Source organism: Haliotis rubra, unplaced genomic scaffold, assembly GCF_003918875.1.
Source record: "Haliotis rubra isolate DU_JTF1 unplaced genomic scaffold, ASM391887v1 Scf1903, whole genome shotgun sequence".
Taxonomy (NCBI): domain Eukaryota; kingdom Metazoa; phylum Mollusca; class Gastropoda; order Lepetellida; family Haliotidae; genus Haliotis; species Haliotis rubra.
Genome location: NW_025765896.1, coordinates 283 through 22,655, shown reverse-complemented (window position 1 = coordinate 22,655; position 22,373 = coordinate 283). Strand labels below are relative to the sequence as shown.

The following is a 22,373-nucleotide window of genomic DNA, read 5'->3' as shown; positions in this document are numbered from 1 at the left end:
CACGGGTTTAAACCTGAAACGAAACTTGACATATACAAATATACGTAAATGGATAACACATCCGTCAATACGACAATTTAAATACCACTATCACATCTTTCATATCTCTGTAATTGTGTTCTTATCCCGTCGACTACCACTGCTTTCATGAAATAATATATCTCCTAAAGTGACCATGCTTTAGCTTGTTTTTTTTAAAAATTAATGTGTACGAGAACATGTTTTATATATTATTATAACAGTTCTTTGTCTGTTCCAGGTTGTACTTTTGATGATCAGTCATGTTAACGTGATTGTGAAATCAATCAATGTATTGTCTGTGCGGTTGGAAGTTGATCATCAGACTTCGTAGCAGAACTTGATGGTCGGATTGAATTCACCTATATAACATGTGCGTGGAACCAAATGGTTAATGTCAGCGATGACAAAGTGTGTGTTTTGTTCACAGGTACACAGGTTTCAGGCTGTTCAATATTTGACAGCATTTGGTTTCTTTTCCCAAAATGGATGAAATATTGCCGATGTGACGTAAAAGCTTTGTCAAGATAATGAGTAGGTTCCACAGTTTCTGCTGTATTTGATCGGAAATGGGAGTACCTCCGGTTGGATGTTATCAGTTACTCTTCTTAGTGTTATAGTGAACAACCTTGCAATGGTTTTGAAAGAAAATGTGTGGATCATTGTTTGTTGATGACATTAATATTTCATGCCGTGGCACAAATGGTGAGAAACAATTATAACTTTGTTTAAAAAAAGTGCACACATGGTCACTGAAAAATGAATGTATATTTTCCAAACCCCTAATGTGTTGCATTCATTTTTGTAGTAAATGCAAAATACATCATGGCCCAGTTTTATTCTTAGATAAAACCCAATTTGAGTGGCCAAAGAGACCAAATTTCAGGGAATAGCATTTAAACATGTATCCCTCATCATTACAAATCTTAAAGTTAATTGTTTAGAAGCTATAAAGGTAACTTTAAATGCTAAATGGGCTGGAGACCAACACACTATGCTTTAACTCTTTACGGAATATTAATTAGATTAAAGCTTGAATTTGGATGTTGTATACATGGTTCCACCGGTTAGTCGTATATTCAAGAGCTTGGCACGATTCACTATAAAGGTCTTGGACTGTGTTCAGGTGAATTTCAACCTTCTTGTTATCCTATTTATCGGTTCCTACATGATAAGAAACCGAGCTTAATTGCTCCACTTCTGTTCGAGTCCGCATTCAGCATCATATAACTGGTACAATTTTTTGAGTGAGTTAAGTTTTACGCCGCTTTTAGCAATATTCCAGCAATATCACGGCGGTGACACCAGAAATGGGCTTCACATATTGTGGGGAATCGAACCCGGGTCTTGGGCGTGACGAGCGAACGCTTTAACCACTAGGCTACCCCACCGCTCCTTATAACTGGTACAAACATAAGGTTATCTGCAATTACTCTGAAAGTGCAACCGCACTATGAATGTTAACTGTGATAGTGGACTGACGGTTTAGTAATCTTCGTTATCATAATCGTTTCTAAAGATGCGAATAGCTGCAATAGTGGGTAAATGCAACATTTATTCACCCACATTAATACACTTGTTTTATCTGTATGATATGTTTGTTGAAGTGTATTGCTGTCAACTCACTACCATAAGTTCCCAGTATGAAGCATGGGTGCACATACAAATAGAACACATTTACTACAAAAAGGCTTCATGTGCATATCATCAGCAAGTGTGAATCAGATACACAGTTGGCTTGCCATTGAATACGTTTGCTGTATATCACACTGGTGGGTCTGGGTGACCTCGACTTTCCTCGAGCATCGGAGCATCCGTATCATAACAGGTTCAACAGGTTTTGTTTGAAAAGGACACATTTTATGCATGAACGACTTCATTATTCGGGTGATGCGACGTTGCGATACAAATTCTTGTGTCGTCAACAAGCATGAGTGGGGTAAGAAACCGGGACACACACAAAGGCTTCATGTTCATATCATCAGCAAGGCTGAATCAGATACACAGTTGGGTTGCTATTGAGTATGTTTGTTGTATAACACACTGGTGGGTCTGGGCGACCTCGACTCTCCTCGAGCATCCATGTCATAACAGGTTTTGTTAGTGATTCACTCAAAAGCTTTTAATTATAGAAACGAACTTGAAATATAGTTCAGATCTGCGATGTTGGTTTCATAGCCGCTATGTAAATCAGTCCTTCAGAGCCAGTTTACCCATTGAGCATTTCGTCGGGTGATATTAAAGTTGATACGAGATGCAACGGTGTGTGTGTGTGTGTGTGTGTGTGTGTGTGTGTGTGCATTGAAGAGATTAATTAATAGTTATGTGATTTGATTTGGATTCAATTTATGTCAAAGCTTATAATAATGGATCAAAGAATATAATTTGGTACCATCGGAAAGCTAATCTTAAAGAGCGAGAATCCGTTGCTCAAACTGTCAAGAACACAAACATTGGCAGTGGTATCTGAACCGTGCCGTGTTTGCACAGAACCGTGGGTGATATACACTGTAGTAAGCAATGTGATACCTTGAATCGATGCGCTGGGATAATGAGATAACCATGTATCTGCTAGTAAAATGAAAACGGAAGTCTCTCATGTGATAAAGTGAGTGAGTTAGAATTTAACGTCACATCGGCAATATTGCAGCCATACACTGACGAGAAAAACGTTGGAGATACACAATAAATACAAGTAGTTAAATAATCAATCATTGACAAACTGTAAAATAACTAGAGTATCACAAAAAGAGTTAAAACTACTAGCTAGCATGTATTTCCATGTGATAAAGATGCCCTCCGCTGCTAGCTCGCGTCTTGACTACATAGATAAACATTAGGCTGCGTTCTAAACGAAAATGGAATGTATCAACGAGATAACCATGTCTGTGATGGGAGACACTTGCGTAGCAAGTTTCAACCGATTACATAGGGTCTTTTTTTAATCATCATCAAACAGGAAGTTGTACATATATATTTATCATTATTGACCGGAAAAAATCTATCAATTTACAAAACCCGTTAATCATTTTGTTGATTGATGACCTGTCAAAATTGTCCCATTCAGGCAGGTATTCATCTTATGGCTAGATTATACATTGCACCGTTATACTTAGAAAATAGTGTTTTACGGTTATATCCTAGTTTTAAGTATAATCTGTGATAGACTAGTTATTTTATTGAGAATCTTGCGGAACTTCAGGCCTTTGTCTAGCTTGGAATACAAGTTCGTGACAAGCACCAGAATGCCCAATACTTTTGCTGTGTCAGTCCTTTCCTATTCCTTTTGAGTATTGGATTGAACAAAACGAGATATCCAAAGTCTCGGCCACCTGACCAGAAGGATTATGTCTGACAACAGAGCCAACCACGCTCGTTTGTCTCTTAATCGTTACATACGCCAATCAGCTCGGGTGGTCTGGGTTTGATTAATGTGGATGCTCTTCATGATGAAATTTAATTGTGTACTTTTGAAAATATGTTTTCATCGGATTGTCCTCTGGTGAGTGATGCCAAGACTTATGACGAAAGCAAGGAAGTCCACAGCTATTTTAGTGTGCCAAGGTTATTTGACAGAATCTGTTATTTGAGGTTGATTTTGTCGATGGTGATGTACTGTTGGATGGTGCAACCATGGGAGTAAACCAGGTGAAGTTATTCACCACGTCTGCTCAGAGTGAATCATTTGTAGAGAAGCTTTCTGAGAAGCATGAAGTGTGTGGGACAGAATAGCAATCCAACCGACTCCTTCACCTGGATGAAGTCGGTTGGTCTTAAATGTGAAACTGAGGCTTCCTTTTTGCTGCTCAGGACCAGTCACTTCCTACTAACAATTGCCTAAATGTCATTCTTGTGTAATGAATGTGCAGACAGCATAACATGATGGCATGGCTCCTTGCTTCTCCTGTCGTCTTCGCCATGTCTGTGGCTTTGACTCCGAGGTCGATCCTTGGTACGACCCTGAACAAGTCCAGGGCGTCATGGAAAATGATATTTTTATACTTCCTTGGAATGGACCCATATAGAGCATCAGAAGAATTCCAGCCAACAAACCTGATCTTGTCCTTTTTGAAAAAGCTAATGAATTTATTTATGTAATTGAATTTTCTGTCCCTTTTGACAGCAACGTGATTAGCAAGATTCAGGAAAAGCATACTAAAAATGCGGACCTCGCTTTTGAAATGTCTCGCTTGCATCCTAAGTACACTGTCGTCAGAATCCCCATTGTTCTCGGTGCCCTTGTTTAGGTTCGATACCTCCTGGTCTCTTGGCGAAGACCATGAGGGAGCCCGGGTTCTCCGGGAGCACAGTCGTTCTGACACTCTGAGTAATCCAGAAGGCTGCTGTGTTGGGGATTCTCCGGAAAGTTCTTGATGGGTTCGACTATGCAGCGTTTCCTGGGAGACGTCCCATTCGCTGTCGGGGCTGCGTGTAAAGGGGGCAAGGGTCATGAGCTGTTGATTAGCCTTACCAGCCTGACTGTGCCAGGATCACCCGAACCCTGTCTGCTGCATTTTCATCTAATAATCTAAAAACTAATAATAATAAATCGGACAATACGTCTTTCGGCACCAACATGGAGCCATTATGTCTGTATTCACGCTCATGGAAAGTATTCAATTTTATATGCATAGAGACTCTGCTGTTTTCTCTGTCTTTCTTGACAACGAAAACGCCTTTGAAAGAATCTGGCACGATGAATTATTTTATATATACTACCCATCAAAGGTTTAGACTCACTTAAAGCACCTTATATGTTTTTGTATATATATATGGATACATCGAAGATGAATTTCTCCACTAACTAGGGGGAACCAAGTGCAAACCTTATGCAGATGAACTGTACGAGGATCATGCATCAAATTGCTGAAAAGCATGTGCAAACATCGTGCTTGTGAACAGCTGTGTTTTGGTGTAAAGTTTTGTTAAAAATTCGCCAATTTTCCCCGGGTTTAATTATTTATTGAACTCATGATAATAATCTTTTCAACGTAACGAACTTGTTTTACAATACATCAGTTCATGTGGAAACAGTACCTTTCAACAGTATGAAATATTTTGCAAAATCTGTTTTGAACAGTTGACTAAAGTAAGTGGCTTCATTTACACTAGTGAGTCTAAACTTTTGATGGGTAGTATATTTTAAGAAATTGCTATAGGAGGTAATACTGTTACTATACTCCACCAACCCGTTTCCCGTGGGTTGCGCTCCTGTGTCGGTGGAGGACGGGAGGCTGGTGGTTGAGGGCACTGGTTCCAGGAACAGTGTTCCTTTGCCCAACACACCACTTCGCCCCTTACTTCACCTAGACGGGTGGTTGAACTGGCCCGGTTCAATCAATCGGCTGGTCACGCCAAGCCCTGTGCATGGTACATATATTATTTGCACACATACTTATTTTGGGGCTTTTGATATTTTGATCTTCCATTTACAAATTATTCTCATGTTGAATTGCCTAGAGTCCTATGCCAGAAGGCGGTGGCTCATGGGCCAATCTGGCAATAGAGACCTCTGAATTCTGTTCTTCTTCAGAAAGGTGTCAAGGGCGAACCAGCCTGCCATTTGTTCTGTTAGATTCGACAGCTATTCAAGTGTTTATGTGCTGGAGTATAACATCTCTGTAACCCTGGTGGAGCATGCTGGATTCCGCTGTAACACCGTCCTTGTTGACACTCCATGGTGGGTGGGGAGTAGGGATGTTGAACACTTCCTACACCATGGCTTTTCCTCTTCCTTCTGGTTCATCGAAGCATAAACGTAGATTTGTAGAATCTACATCGTCGGATGAAGGATCTTCTGACATTGTTGACTCGTGGCCGAGGTTCATTGTTATCTCATCTATAGAAGACACTCCGTTACAACTGAACCCCTTTGCAATCTCCAAGGGCATTTATGGTGTCTGTGGAGAAGTGAAGGACGTTACACGTCTCCGAAATGGCTCGCTCTTAGTGGAATGTGCCCGTAGACAGCAATCGGTCAATCTGTTGAAACTAAAACAGTTTGTGAATACACCTGTTGTTGTCTCGGCGCACAGAACTCTGAACTCCTGCAGAGGTATAGTCAGAGACAGGGCCCGTTGCCTTTCTGATATGGATGAGGACGATATTGTTCATGAACTAGAAAACCAGGGCGTAACAGGAGTAAAGCGTTTTTCTAAAAAGAAAGATGATGGCACAATTGTCAAGTTGAATACGTACTTGTTTATGTTCTCACTTTCCACGCTTCCAAAAAGTATAAAAGCTGGGTACTTTAACATCGGAGTTGAGGTATATGTACCAACTCCGCTCCGATGTTTCAAATGCCAAAAGTTTGGTCATGGGGCCAGGTTCTGCCGTAATACCATGGTATGTTCCCGTTGTCGTGGTGCACATGAACTCTCTGAGTGCACGAATAGCATCAAGTGTGCTAACTGCGATGGAGAACACTTGGCCTCATCAAAATCATGTCCGGTCTACGAACGTGAGACTAAAATTCAAAAGATAAAACACACCAGCAACATTTCTTACGCTGAAGCTAAAAAACAGGTAACTGTATCATCCAATTCTACTATTTCATATTCAACTGTAGTTTCCTCTCGTGGCAATACCTCCAGACCTCCCAAGACATCAACGTCGTGCCAGACATCCATATCCTGGGTGAACAAACAATTTACGATAGATGATAACATCAAGACCTCTCAAATTGGTATCTCTTGTATTTCGACATCGGCCTCTCAGACGGAGACTGTCACATCGCTGCCATCAGCAGATCCTGCTTCTGAACCTGAATGTTCCTCAAATGCATCACAGCAAATTAAACCATCCAAAAATGAAAAAAAGGAAAAGAAAAAATCGAGAGGAAGGACCAGGGCCCTTCAACATTTGGAGGTGCCTTCCTTTCAGTCGTCCCCTGTACAGGTTCAAAATCAATTTGAACCTTTGGAGATGGAGGTCAATCCCTCTGTCCCAGTCCATGGGAGTAGACCTCACTCCAATCCGCGTTCTCCAATTGATCCTCCATGAGTGGCTCAAATAACATTGTTCAGTGGAATTGTAGAGGACTGAGAAATAATTTTAATGATTTACAATTACTAATACAAGATTTCACACCATCAGCATTTTGTTTACAGGAGACGTACCTAAAAAACACAGATCAATTTGATCTCCGGCAGTATACTTCATATAACTTCTTTTCTCCTCCGGGACTCGGAGCTACTGGAGGCTCTTCAATTTTGGTGCGAAAGGGTGTTATACATAGCCCTGTTCCCCTAAATACAACACTTCAGGCTGTTGCCGTCAGGTTGACTTTACACATTGCCTTTACATTATGCTCCCTTTATGTGCCCATCTTCCACTCTTCACCAAACTGATCTTCAGGCTCTTTATGACCAGCTCCCCAAACCGTGTATCATTATGGGTGACTTGAACGGTCGTAATCCTCTTTGGGGTAGTTCTGATACAAACAGAAATGGGACAGTACTAGAAGATTTTATTTCAAACAACGATCTGTGTATATTTAATGATAATTCGAAGACATACCTTCATCCTGGCACAGGCACATATTCTTCTCTTGATTTATCACTCACTCACACAGATCTGTTAAATGAATTTGAATGGTCAGTCCATAACGACCTGTGTGGCAGCGACCATTTTCCAACCATTCTTAAAACAATAACTCCTGCTGATGTTGCTCCATCATCAAGATGGAACTTCAACAGAGCAAACTGGCCTCTGTTTGAATTACTCTGTATTGACAAACTAAATCCTGCTCGTTTTATTGATGCTCTTGATTCAGTGCAATTATTCTCTGATGAACTACGCAAAATAGCTGATGAGTGTATTCCTAGGTCCTCTACAAATCCACATATACGTAAACCATGGTTTAATAATGACTGCAAACAGGCTAGAAAGGCACGGAAAAAAGCTGAACACTATTTCCGTTGCCACCCAATGGTGCATAATTTAGATAAATTTAAAATTTTAAACGCTAGAGCACGTCGAACATTTAAGCAAAATAAGCGCCAGTCTTGGCAAAATTACGTTTCGAAACTAAATTCAAGGACGCCGATGTCCAAGGTATGGAACATGATCCAGAGAATTAAAGGTAAGGGTACCAAATCAAGCATTAATCATCTCAAAACTGGGGACGAATTGTTAACAGATAAATCTGACATCGTAAATAAACTGGGTGAAACACTTGCAAAGCATTCTTCCTCGTCAAACTATGTTCCTAAATTTCAAAAATACAAACAATTGCAAGAAAAGAAGCAAATCAATTTTCATTCAGATAATGGGGAAGACTATAATGAAATCTTTTCTATCCATGAGCTTCATACTGCTTTTGATCAAGCTCACAATACTGCAACAGGAGCTGATAACATTCATTATCAACTCCTGAAACACTTACCTGAATCCTGTTTAGAAACACTATTAAATATTTTTGATGACATTTGGACATCTCGTCAATTTCCTTCATCTTGGCGTGATGCCATTGTTGTACCCATACCTAAACCTGGACGTGATCATACAGATCCCTCAAATTATAGGCCCATTTCCTTGACTAGTTGCGTTTGCAAAACCATGGAGCGCATGGTCAATAACAGATTAACTTGGTACTTAGAGTCCAATAATTTAATCACAAATATCCAATGTGGTTTTCGTAAAAATCGCAGTACCGTTGACCATTTAGTTCGATTGGAGTCATTCGTTAAGAATGCCATTCTTAACAAGCAGCATGCAGTGTCAATATTTTTCGATTTAGAGAAAGCCTATGACACGACATTGAAGCATGGCATTTTACAAGATTTACATGATTTTGGTTTACGAGGCCGTTTGCCTCAGTTTATATCCGAGTTTTTAACTGATAGGCAATTTCAAGTCCGCGTGAGTTCTACCCTGTCTGACCATTATAAACAGGATCAGGGTGTCCCACAAGGTAGTATTTTGTCTGTCACATTGTTTAGTGTTAAGATCAACAGTTTATCCAAGGTCTTAAGTGATTCAATCGATGGGTCACTTTTTGTGGATGATTTTAATATTTCTTGTCGCGGTAAAAGTATGCATACTATTGAACGGCAACTGCAGTTGTGTTTAAACAAAATAGATAAATGGTGTCTTGAAAACGGCTTTAAATTTTCTAAATCCAAAACTAATTGTATCTATTTTTTTAGAAAATATAAACCGCATAAAGACCCTGAAGTGTCTCTAAATGGCTCTCCCATCAAAGTCGTTAAGGAAGCCAAGTTCTTGGGTTTAATTTTTTGACTCGCATCTAACTTTTCTTCCCCATATCAAGTCCCTAAAAACTAAATGCTTGAAGGCACTTGACTTGTTGAAAGTCGTTTCAAATTCTAAGTGGGGAGGGGATCAAGCCACCCTCCTACAATTATATCGATCATTGGTACGTTCCAAACTTGATTATGGCTCCATCGTGTATGGTGGAGCCTGCAACAGTAATCTAAAACTTTTAGATTCTGTCCACCACCAAGGTCTAAGACTATGTCTTGGTTCCTTTAGAACTTCACCTGTTGACAGCTTCTACGTGGAGGCTGATGAGCCATCTCTTACACAACGCCGTATAAAATTAACTTTACAGTATATTACAAAACTTTATTCCAATGAGTCAAACCCTGCATATAGCTGTGTCTTTAATCCCCTATATGAAGATCTGTATAACAAAAAGCCTTCTCTTGTTCCGCCTCTTGGTATAAGAGTGAAACCTTTCCTTTCTGCTGCTGGCATTGAGCTAGAACATATAGCTCCTTCCCGTCTTCTTTCTTCTCCTCCTTGGCAGTTGGTTAAGCCACAGGTTGACCTAACTCTGACAAAGTTTAAAAAATCAGAAACTAATGAATTAAAATATAAACAAGAGTATAATCAATTAAAAAGTACATATAATACATATAAATCCTTATTTACAGATGGGTCCAAGGACGGTGGCGCAGTGGCATGTGCTACTGTCATTGGATCCAGAACAATATCTTCTCGAATACCAGATAACAGCTCTATATTTACAGCAGAAGCAAAAGCCATCTTAACAGCTCTCGAATATATTCAAAGGCATCCTAAACATAAACAATATATCATCTTTTCTGACTCTCTGTCTTGAAATGCCAACGTGGCTGGGTAACCAACAGAAGACGATGTCGCATTGGCCAGTAGCAAGATCATTATATAATTCGATTATTTCAATTAAAAGTGGATGTTTGCAAGATAGATTTTTTAATCGCCTGAAGGCAAGAAGAGAGTCAGAAAAGATTATATATTGTTTATGTTTAGGATGTCTTTGAATATATTTAAGAGCTGTTATCCGGTATTCTAGAAGATATTGTTCTGGATCCATTGACAGTGGCACATGCCACTGCGCCACCATCCTTGGACCCATCTGTAAAATAAGGATTTATATGTATTATATTTACTTTTAATTGATTATACTCTTGTTTATATTGTAATTCATTAGTTTCTGATTTTTAAACTTCGTCAGAGTTAGGTCAACTTGTGGCCTAACCAATTGCCAAGGAGGAGAAGAAAAGAGGGGAAGGAGATATATTATCCAGCTCAATGCCGGCAGCAGAAAGAAATGGTTTAATTCTGTGCCCAAGAGGCGGAACAAGAGAAGGCTTTTGTTGTATAAAACGAAGGTATATGCAGGAGTTAAATTTGTTAGAGAACATTTTGGTAATATACTGTAATGATAATTTGATACGGCGTTGTGCAAGAAGATGGCTCATCTGCCTCGACGTGAGGCTGTCAACAGAGTGAAGTTCTAAAAGAAAGCCAAGCTAAAGTCTCAGACCTTGGTGGTGGACAGAATCTAATAGTTTTAGGTTGCTTTTGCAGGCTCCACCATAAACGATGGAACCATAATCAAGTTTGGAACGTACCAGTGATCGATATAGATGTAGGAGGGTAGCTTGACCCTCCCCACTTAAAGTGGAAACGACTTTTAACAGATCAAGTGCCTTCAGGCATTTGGCTTTAAAGTGATTTAATGTGTGCAGAAAAGTTAAATGTGAGTTGAAAATCAGACCCAAGAACTTGGCCTCCTTTACAACTTTGATAGGGGTGCCACTTAAAATAATTCTGGATCTTTATGCGGTTTTATATTTTCTGCAGAAATGTATACAATTAGTGTTTGCTATAGAAAATTTAAGTCCGTTTTCAAGTGACCATTTGTCAATTTTATTGAGACAAAGTTGTAATTGTCTCTCTAAGGTATGCATATTTCTACCTCTACAAGAAACATTAAAATCATCCACAAATGGTGATCCATCAACTGAATCACTTAAAACCTTTGAAAGGCTATTTATCTTAATGCTAAATAAAGTCACAGACAAAATACTGCTCTGTGGAACACCTTGGTCTTGATTAAAGAAGTCTGACAAGGTTGATCCCACACAAACTTAGAAACTGTCTGTCGGATAAAAAATTAGTTATAAATTGAGGCAAGCGACCTCTCAACCCAAAGGCTTGTAAGTCTTTTTACAATACCATGCTTCCAAGTGGTGTCATAAGCTTTTCAAGATAAAAAAGATGGATACAGCATGTTGTTTTAAAAAAAAAAAATTTTAACAAATGATTCCAAACCGAACCAAGTGGTCAACTGTACTACGGTTTCTACGGAAACCACATTGTATATCAAGTGATTAGATTGTTGGTTTCATAAAAACCAAACTAAGCGATTATCGACCATTCGCTCCATGGTTTTACAAACACAGCTAGTTAAGGAAATAGGTCGATAATTAGATGGATCTGTATGATCCCCTGCCAGGCTTTGGGATAGGAACAACTATGGCGTTTCACCATGAAGGAGGAAAATATCCCGTTATCAAAATATGGTCAAAAATGTTAAGTAAAGTTTCCAGGCAAGATTCAGGCAAGTGTTTTAAAAGTTGGTAAATGGATAGCATCAGGTCCCGTTGCAGTATCATGAGCTTGTGATAAAGCAGTGTGAAGTTCATGTAATGAAAAGACCTCATTATAATCTTCACCATTATCAGATTGAAAATTCACTTTTTCTTTTCTTGTTGTGTTTGATAAGCCTGAAATTTTTGTATTATAATTTGAGGAAGACGAATGTTTAGCCAAAGTTTCCCAACTTATTTGCAATATCACATTTTGCAGTTAGGATGTCATTATCATCTTTGAGATGTTGAATACCACTAGATTTGGAACCCTTGCCTTTTGATTTTTTGGATCATATTCCATACCCTTGACATAGGAGTACGCGAATTTATTTTGGAAACGTAATTTTTCCAAAGTATGACGCTTTATGTGCTTAAACGTTCGTCGAGCTTTAGCATAACTGATTTTTACATTATTTAAAGTTGTTGTACTGTAGGATGGCAGCGAAAATGTTTCTCTGCTTTCTTCCTATTTTCCTAGCTTGTTTGCATTCATCCATAAACCATGGTTTACGTATGTGAGGGTTTACAGAGGACTAAGGAATAATGTCATCAGCTATATGTTTTAGTTTGTCAGAAAACATTTTAAATGGATCAGGAACATCCATGAAAAGTCAGGTTTTGAGTTCTTCGAGTCAGGTAGCCTGAAATAAGGGCCAATTGCCCTTGGAAAATTCCATCTTGTTAAAGGAGGATCATCGGTAGGGTTAATTGCTGTAAGTACTGTTGGAAAATGGTCACTCCCACAAAGATCATTATGGACTGACCATTCAAATTCATTATAAACATTTGAATCAGTGATTGACAAAATCTAAAGAAGAATATGTACCCGTTGCAGGATGTAAATATGTGTTAGAGCCGTCGTTTAATATGCATAAATTATTATGAGAGAGATAAAATCTTCAAAAATTTTCCCTTTGTTGTTGGTATCAGTACTTTCCCACAGTGGGTTATGTCCATTTAGATCACCCATTATGATACAGGGTTTAGGTAGTTGGTCAAACAAATCTTGAAGATCAGACTGGTGAAGAGTTGAAGATGGAGAGATATATAAGGAACAGAGAGAAAATGGTTATATGTAAAGTAAGACGAACAGCAACAGCCTGAAGATTGGTTTAACAGGTACAGGGCTGTGGATAATGCCATTTCTCACCAAAATGGAAGATCCACCAGTGGCTTTGTCGCCCTGGAGGTGAAAAAGAATGGTAAGACTGGTAATGACGCAATTCAGACTTATCATTTTGTTTTAAATATGTTTCTTGAAAACTAAATGCTGATGGTGTAAAGTCTTGTGCTAGTAATTGTACTTTATTAAAATTGGTCCTAAGTCCTCTGCAATTCCATTGGGATTAAAGGGGTTATAAGTCATGTTATAGCGGGTGGTAATACTGGGGATCTACGTTTCCCCTTCGAGGCGAACCGCTTCTATTTCGCGCACGTGAATGAGGGAGACGTCCATGTCTTCTAAAATTTGAAACTTGTTATAGATTTGTACAGGGTCACGTGAGCCCTTTTGTACTCTGTCAGATTTTTGCCTGTGATCAACTTTATAGCTAGGATTTTCCACAACAGGAGACATTGTTCGTGGTTCAGTCTGACACGCAGATGTTGCATGATTCTCGTCAACAGTAGAAGCTGATGTGATTACTGTGTATTTGGCAGCTTTAGCCCAGGTGATATCTGTCTGACATGCAACAGACATAACAGATTTAGCAGGAGGGCGAGCAACAGCTGTATGTAATACCTGACGATGGAGGGAGGTGCATTTACTAAACGTTTTTGCCTCCTGGTAGGTTACATTCTTTTTTTGAATTGACAATTTCATATTCACGTTTCCAGATTTGACATAGCTTTGATGAAGACATATGATCGCCATGACAGTTAACACATTTTGGAAGACGAAAAGTCAGAACCTTCATGAGCTTCCTCACCGCATCTGTAACATGTCGCACGATTCCTGCAGGATTGGGCACCGTGCCCAAACTTTTGACATTTTGTAACAACGAAGTGGATTTGGAATATATTGTTCCACTGCGATGTTACAATAACCAGCTCTGATAGACTTAGGATGTTGGGGTTGTGAAAAACAAAATTAAATAGGTGTTTGTATTTAAAGTTTCTCCATTCTTTTTAAACGTGAACAGTTTAACATGAGTCACTCCTTGATTTTGTAATTCTGTGACGATTTCTGTTTTACTCATGTTGGCAAGCCAGCGGCCTCTGTCTCTCAAGATACCTTTGCTGCTGTTCAGAGACTCGTGGGGTGAAACTGAAACCGCAGTATTCACAAGCTGTTTGTGGCTATGAGGGTAGCTGATTGTTTGGCCGTTGTACACTCTATGAGGAGAAACCAAGATCTAATCTTTTTAACAGCTTGGACATCACCAACAAGTCCATAAATTGCTTTTGATGTGGCAAAATGGATTTAGTTTTAGTGGTTCACCATCAGTAGAAGATACAACCAAAAATCTACTCCATGTATCCGGGAATCGGTTTATGGAACTGTCCTCATCAGAGGACAAACACTCATCCAGTGCTCGTTTGTGTGTTTTGGGTTGAGCCATGGTTAATAGTAGAAAGATTCACCATCTCAGGTTCCCACCCCACGGAGTATCACAAGGACAATGCCATATACCAGTGGGTCTCCGACTGGCAGCACCAAGGATACTGAGATGGTATACTCCAGCAGAAGACTAATTGAAAATTAATCAGACCACCGGATTGGCCCATGAGCCACCGCCTTCTGGGCATAAGACTGGACAAAGCTCATAAGATCAAATTTCAAAATCTAAAAGTGTTAAATGAACAACGAGAGCCAAGACCAAACTTGAAACAATTTCAAATCAAATTTGTGCAATTATATAAAATACATACTCCATGCACAGGGCTTGGCGTGACCAGCCGATTGGTTGAACCGGGCCCATTCAACCACCCGTCTAGGTGAAGTCAGGGCCGAAGTGGTGTGTTGGGCAAAGGAACACTGTTCCTGGAACCAGTGCCCTCAACCACCAGAATCCCTTCCTCCACCGACACAGGGGCGCAACCCACGGCAAACGGGTTGGTGGACGAAATATCCCCGGGTCCACAACGGGGGTTAGAAGGGCGAGGAGGTGGCCCTTAGCTTTTGTGGACCCAGCACATGATGTCCACCATCGAGGAAGGTGGCCTAACTTCATGGGCTTCACTAATTTTGAAATATTCTTTTCATGTATTTCTTTCATTTTGACAAAATAGGTTTCAATAGATCCGATGGCAAGATGTGCATCAGAATAGTTCATTCTGGATAATACCTGAAGTAATCATTTAGACGATTCTCATGCATTCTTATTTCCAACTTATCTACTCTTTCTAAGAAAAATGTGAAAACGGGAGACAAAGGACACGTCTCTCTAAAACTACACTTGTTTCTTTACTTTAATGTAGCAATAAAAATATCATTTATTGTAAACGAGTTTACTGTCTGCAGATATGAATAATAGCTAGTCTAAAATCTATTTTAGAACTTGTTTCTTTTGTTTAATGAAGGTAGACAGATACCATAATTTATTATGTAATGCGTTTACGATTGTATAAATATTAACTCATCGGTTTTTACTTCTGAATAAAATCTATTTTAGGACCAGAAGGAATCCGGTCTTTTATTGCTCTACTTGAGTAACACGAGCTCCTCCACGGGCCTCCTCCTTGCTATGCCTTCCCATACGACACCCCTGTCAGTAACGGCGGGATCTACAGTGCAACATGTGATGGCATTGGAAGATATTTCTCAATATCAAACACCACATACCTCAATCTCTGTGAGGTCAGAAATATATGTTAGGAGTGTATTAAATTTCTGTACGGTTACTGTTCATATGACAAAAGGCACACATATTTTGATGCCATAATCGGACATAGACCCTTCCATATATCAACAAGTATCCGACATGGACAAACTCTCATTTGTAATGCAAATCTACATTCTTATTGTGTATCCGTATCACCTATTTTCAGTTTGCAGCCCTGGGTTGTTTGGTGAAACCTGCAGTAGAATTTTGTCCACTGCGCTGAAGGAGGCGTGTGACCATATGTAAGTGGTTTGTGTCAAGAGACTGTAGACCAGGGTGGCAGGGCAACAGGTGTGATACAGGTGAGGGGCGTAATACATGGTGTAAGAGAAACTGGTACTAGGCAGGTGAGGAGATTCCTCAGTGAATCCTGTAGACTATGAGCCAGGATGGCAAATAGACAGGTGATATTTTTATGGGTCTGTGATATAGGTTTTAACGTCCAAAAGACAAAGGATTGGACACAAGTGCACCACTTTTTGTGTGTCTTTCGTCATCAAAATTAATTAAAACCTCAGAATAGTGACTTCCTGAAGTCATAATATAAAGTGCATTAAAACAAAGAAATGTAATGAATTTTCACATGGCGCTCCACATTCGCATTCAATAACCTCAGATAGGTTAACCCGGAAACAGGTCGAAATTTAGTGTGCTACAGCTGTGTCTCAATCTAGTGTGCAATACGTTTGTGTATCTCTAACCGCAATTATACATCGGTGGAAACGCGGACTGCTCCGATACGACAGTTTTTAAAGAATATATTGACGGACTATTGCTTACCTTTGACGGTATCGGAGCTATTCCATTGGCCTAATGTATCGATAACATATGATCTTTTATTCGTAGATGTCCGTGCAAATAGTGCAACAAAATTAATGACAATGGTACAGGTGAAGAGAATGTGTCCCAAACGACTAAACGTTACACAACGAGGGATGTTGATGTAATAGTTTAATGGCTAAATACAAATCAAATCCTGTTTATTCCAAGACCATGTTATTTAAATAACTACTTTAAACCCGCTGACATGTCATTATGACAGTATTTATTTAAGCAGCAGGCCCTTTTACTATGATTATGACTTCAGAACACCCTGATAAATCAAAATTGATGTATGTTGGTTGAAATCCTGATACGGTAATATGATAGTTATTAATCAAATTGAAAGAAAGTCTTTTCTTCATTACTGACTTCATTGTGTAAAATACTACATGAACTGTCATTTGTGAACGTCCCTTTTGATGGTTTGTGCTGATATATTAACATACCTTATGATTCCTTTTCAACATGATAAGAACATTATGCATTAAAACTTCCCGAATCTAAACTAAGAATATTCGTTTTTCATTTTTCTTGTACATACATACCAACATTTGTATAGCGCCGATATCCAGCTGTGAATATCGATAAATTTAGACAGAATACTGCCAGTTTGCTATTGTGCTGAATATTCATATAATATGTTCCCTCGATCACTGGATGTCAATCTCAACGGCACATCGTATTATCAATCTCAACTCCCTGGGGAGTATACAACTCTTGCAGCCACTAGGCGCACCGAGTTAGTGTGGCTTTCCCATCCTTACGCGGTACCCATTCACAGCTGGGTGGACTGGGACATAGTCACATATTTTGTCAAGTTTACTGCACGTTGGTGTACCCGCAACTAGGTGTTTGCACGTATTCATGTGGCCCACCATCTGGTCATATACCAACGGATTCATGGGTTCTTTTAAGTGCACATGGTTGTGTACTGTAAACTAGGGGTTGTGACATCACTGAAAGAGTCTGCACACAATGTTCACTCCAAGGCATTTACACCCGGTCACAGGTGGACTCGAAGCCGTCACCTCAAGCTCGCTGGATCACTAGCCTGGCGCTTTAGCCAGTTTGCCCACCACGCCCGTAGAATGTGACGCTAACCACTATGTAGTCAACTGTGTGAACACGTGTACTGACAGGAAGTGTTCTGATGTCATCTCGTCATGTGATCGCTACACCGGGTCATGCGACAGGGGATGTCTTACTGGTTGGAGAGGTGTGGATTGTTCACAAGGTACATGCTGGCACTTAATTCCTCACAAAATGGGCTTTTAGATCAAATTATTAATTTTCAGTTATCTGTTATCAGAACTTTGTTATGGCTAACTATTACATATTGCCTTGGATACCTAAAACTGTTAGAACAAATAAAACAAGGAGATTCAACCTTTAGCTTAAAACCATAAAATGACAATGGGCTTTTGCAATATTTTCACGTCATTGCGACTTCTCCATAGAGTGTACAAATGGACGCTATGGACAGAACTGCATCGACTCTTGTTCTGACAGGAAGTGTGTCCGAAACTCAGTTCTTTGATCACATAAGAAGAACACTTGTTCTGACAGGTGCAGGAGACTCTGCCTTGTAATCTGGTTGTGCACCAGGGTGGATGGGTGAAGACTGCAGAGGAGGTAAACATCTTTACAGACATCTGTATTTACTTTTGACATTATTTGACTTCAACATTACTTTCAAGCTTTAAAATCTATGATCGTACGATCATACAAAGCCATCTTTTATCATACAATGATGTACCTCTACACACAATAAGGACTAGAATATATACTCAACATGAATTATAATCCATGTACTAATTATTTATATATACGACAACATAAGAAAGGTAACACATTAATTGTGAGTAAAGTCTTTTTCGTTTCGTGTTGTGCCACACCACGGCAGTGAAACGTTTAAACATGATCTGTAGAATAGCGTGAAACACAACTATAATGGGCAACGAGTGACGTAATTACCTCAGCGATCCGTACATGTACATTTTGCCTAAAACATGGTTATTCTTTTGAAGTTTCATTTTATATTTCTATCAAGACTAATAGGAAATGTGCTTGCTCATACATGAAGACGATTAGAATACATAGCTCAAATGGTATCCTATTATAGCATGACATACATTTATGTGCGTAAAGGTGTTCATTAAATACGAGCCATACACTGTAATATATGTTCATGCCATTTGTGATTTCTCCACAGTGTGCTCAAACGGAAGCTAGACCAGGGTTACAGGGAGACAGATGTGACACAGGTGAGGAGATTCAGTCAGTGGTGTGTCCTGGAGGCTGTAGACCAGGGTGGCAGGGCAGACAGGTGTGATACAGGTGAGGAGATCCAGTCAGTGGTGTGTGTCCTGGAGACTGTAGACCAGGGCGGCAGGGGAGACAGGTGTGATACAGGTGAGGAGATACAGTAAGTGGTGTGTGTCCTGGAGACTGTAGACCAGGGTGGCAGGAAGATAGATGTAATGCAGGTGAGGAGATCAATCAGTGCTGTGTGTCCTGGAGACTGTAGACCAGGGTGGCAGGGAGAGAGGTGTGATACAGGTGAGGTGACTGAGTCAGTGGTATGTGTCCTGAAGGCTGTAGACCAGGGTGGCAGGGGAGACAGGTGTGATACAGGTGAGGAGATCCAGTCAGTGGTGTGTGTGTCCTGGAGGCTGTAGACCAGGTTGGCAGGGAGACAAGTGTGATACAGGTGAGCAGATACAGTAAGTGGTATGTGTTCTGGAGACTGTAGACCAGGGTGGCAGGTAGTCAAGTGTGATACAGGTGAGGTATTCCAGTCAGTGGTGTGTGTTCTGGAGACTGTAGACCAGGGTGGCAGGGAGAGATGTGTGTAACAGGTGAGGAGATCCAGTCAGTGGTGTGTCCTGGAGACTGTAGACCAGGGTGGCAGGGAGACAGGTGTGTAACAGGTGAGGAGATCCAGTCAGTGGTGTGTGTGTCCTGGAGACTGTAAACCAGGGTGGCAGGGGAGACAGGTGTGTAACAGGTGAGAGTCCAGTCAGTGGTGTGTGTCCTGGAGACTGTAGACCAGGGTGGCAGGGGAGACAGGTGTGAAACAGGTGAAGTGATTCAGTCAGTGGTGTGTGTACTGGAGACTGGAGACCAGGTGGAAGGAGTCAGTCAAGTGTGATATAGGTGAGATATTCAGTCAGTGGTGTGTGTCCTGAATACTGTAGACCAGGGTGACAGGGAGTCAGGTGTGATACAGGTGAAGGGATCTAGTCAGTGGTGTGTGTCCTGGAGACTGTAAAACCAGGGTGGCAGGGGAGACAGGTGTGATACAGGTGAGGATATCCAGTCAGTGGTGTGTGTCCTGGAGACTGTAGACCAGGGGTGGCAGGGAGACAGGTGTGATACAGGTGAGGAGATCCAGTCAGTGGTGTGTGTCCTGGAGACTGTAGACCAGGGTGGCAGGGGAGACAGGTGTGAAACAGCTGAAGTGATTCAGTCAGCAGTGTCTGTACTGGAGACTGTAGACCAGGTGGAAGGGGAGACAGGTGTGATACAGGCAAGGGAGATCCCAGTCAGTGGTGTGTGTCCTGGAGACTGTAGACCAGGGTGGCAGGGGAGACAGGTGTGACACAGGTGAGGATATCCAGTCAGTGGTGTGTGTCCTGGATACTGTAGACCAGGGTGGCAGGGGAGACAGGTGTGATACAGGTGAGGAGATCCAGTCAGTATTCTGTGTCCTGGAGACTGCAGACCAGGGTGACAAAGGGAGACAGGTGTGATATAGGTGAGGAGGTCCAGTCAGTGGTGGTGTGTCCTGGAGACTGTAGACCAGGGTGGAAGGGAGACAGGTGTGATACAGATGAGGTAATCCAGTCAGTGGTGTGTGTCCTGGGGACTGTAGACCAGGGTGGCAGGAAGACAGGTGTAATATAGGTGAGGAGATTCAGTCAGTAGTGTGTGTCCTGGAGACTGTAGACCAGGGGTGACAGGGGAGACAGGTGTGATATAGGTGAGGAGATCCAGTCAGTTGTGTGTGTCCTGGAGACTGTAGACCAGGGTGGCAGGGGAGACAGGTGTGATACAGGTGATGAGATTCAGTCAGTGGTGTGTGTCCTGAATACTGTAGACCAGGGTGACAGGGAGTCAGGTGTGATACAGGTGAAGGGATCCAGTCAGTGGTGTGTGTCCTGGAGACTGTAAACCAGGGTGGCAGGGAGACAGGTGTGATACAGGTAAGGAGGATCCAGTCAGTGGTGGTGACCTGGAGACTGGTAGACCAGGGTGTGGCAGGGGAGACAGGTGTGATACAGGTGAGGAGATCCAGTCAGTGGTGTGTGTCCTGGAGACTGTAGACCAGGGTGGCGGGGAGACAGGTGTGAAACAGGTGAAGTGATTCAGTCAGCGGTGTCTGTACTGGAGACTGTAGACCAGGTGGAAGGGAGACAGGTGTGATACAGGCAAGGAGATCAAGTCAGTGGTGTGTGTCCTGGAGACTGTAGACCAGGGTGGCAGGGGAGACAGGTGTGACACAGGTGAGGATATCCAGTCAGTGGTGTGTGTCCTGGATACTGTAGACCAGGGTGGCAGGGGAGACAGGTGTGATACAGGTGAGGAGATCCAGTCAGTATTCTGTGTCCCTGGAGACTGTAGACCAGGGTGACAAGGGAGACAGGTGTGATATAGGTGAGGAGGTCCAGTCAGTGGTGTGTGTCCTGGAGACTGTAGACCAGGGTGGAAGGGAGACAGGTGTGATACAGATGAGGTAATCCAGTCAGTGGTGTGTGTCCTGGGGACTGTAGACCAGGGTGGCAGGAAGACAGGTGTAATATAGGTGAGGAGATTCAGTCAGTAGTGTGTGTCCTGGAGACTGTAGACCAGGGTGACAGGGGGGAGACAGGTGTGATATAGGTGAGGAGATCCAGTCAGTTGTGTGTGTCCTGGAGACTGTAGACCAGGGTGGCAGGGGAGACAGGTGTGATACAGGTGAGGAGATTCAGTCAGTGGTGTGTGTCCTGGAGACTGTAGACCAGGGTGGCAGGGAGACAGGTGTGATACAGGTGAGGTGATCCAGTCAGTGGTGTGTGTCCTGGAGACTGTAGACCCGGTTGCCAGGGAGAGGGAGGTTGCATGGACAGTTTCTGTTACCTGATACCCCGTGTGTCACCCCTTTTTAAGTGTGTACGTAACTGTAATGACGTTCAAAGTGAAAAAGATCGAACTGATGTAAACCTACTTAGTTCATTGGGAACCGGATGATATGTGTCAACAATTCAGCCAGCCTGCCCAGCCAACCCCGTTAGTGGCCTCTTACGACAAGCATGGGTTACTGAAGATCAATTCTAAACCCAGACGTTCACGGGTTGTGTGATATTTGGAAGTCGCTGTTGTACAGAAGAATCGATATATCTTCTATTTAAGTCGGCGCCGAACAAGAAAATAATTCCAGACCCCTTAAATTTCGGCTATTGTAATTTATAATAATAATAGTTCATTTGTATAGCCCCTGGTATGCATCTGTCTAGCTGCTCACTGGCGTATATGTAGGAGTAGTAGAGTGAGAGGGGATGGCAAATATTGTAAGCAGTTCTCAACAGAAACGTTTGATTAGGCTTTTAAAAGTGGATTCACAGATGGTGACTTTGGGTTCTGATGTAAAATGTTTGCATAATTGAGGTGCAACAATGGAGAGGCTCTGTCACCCATTTTGCTTGTGGAGACTGGTTGGGACAAGAGGAACTGATCGGAGAAGCTTGCTGGTGAGCTCTTTAAGGTAGAGAGGGCTGTTTTCCCTGTAGGGGCTCGATGAATCAGTAACCGAATTTTATAGAAGATACGCTGTTGAACTGACAAC

General features: G+C 41.5%; 1 protein-coding gene and 1 long non-coding RNA gene across 2 annotated transcripts in view; one reads left to right on the top strand and one right to left on the bottom strand.

Annotated features, from left to right (window-relative positions):
* LOC124274427 (P cell-type agglutination protein map4-like) overlaps window positions 1–5,909 on the bottom strand; it is a 53,019-nt gene extending 47,110 nt beyond the window's left edge. Inside the window, exon 1 of the mRNA XM_046709795.1 lies at window positions 5,734–5,909. Coding sequence (XP_046565751.1) covers window positions 5,734–5,909 — 176 coding nt within the window. The remainder of the gene's footprint in view (window positions 1–5,733) is intronic.
* A 9,814-nt stretch (window positions 5,910–15,723) lies between these two features.
* Window positions 15,724–18,128, top strand: LOC124274424. The gene is made up of 4 exons (XR_006897941.1): window positions 15,724–16,029; window positions 17,637–17,783; window positions 18,007–18,063; window positions 18,116–18,128. It is a non-coding gene; the product is annotated as an uncharacterized LOC124274424 (long non-coding RNA).
* Window positions 18,129–22,373: the final 4,245 nt, after the last annotated feature.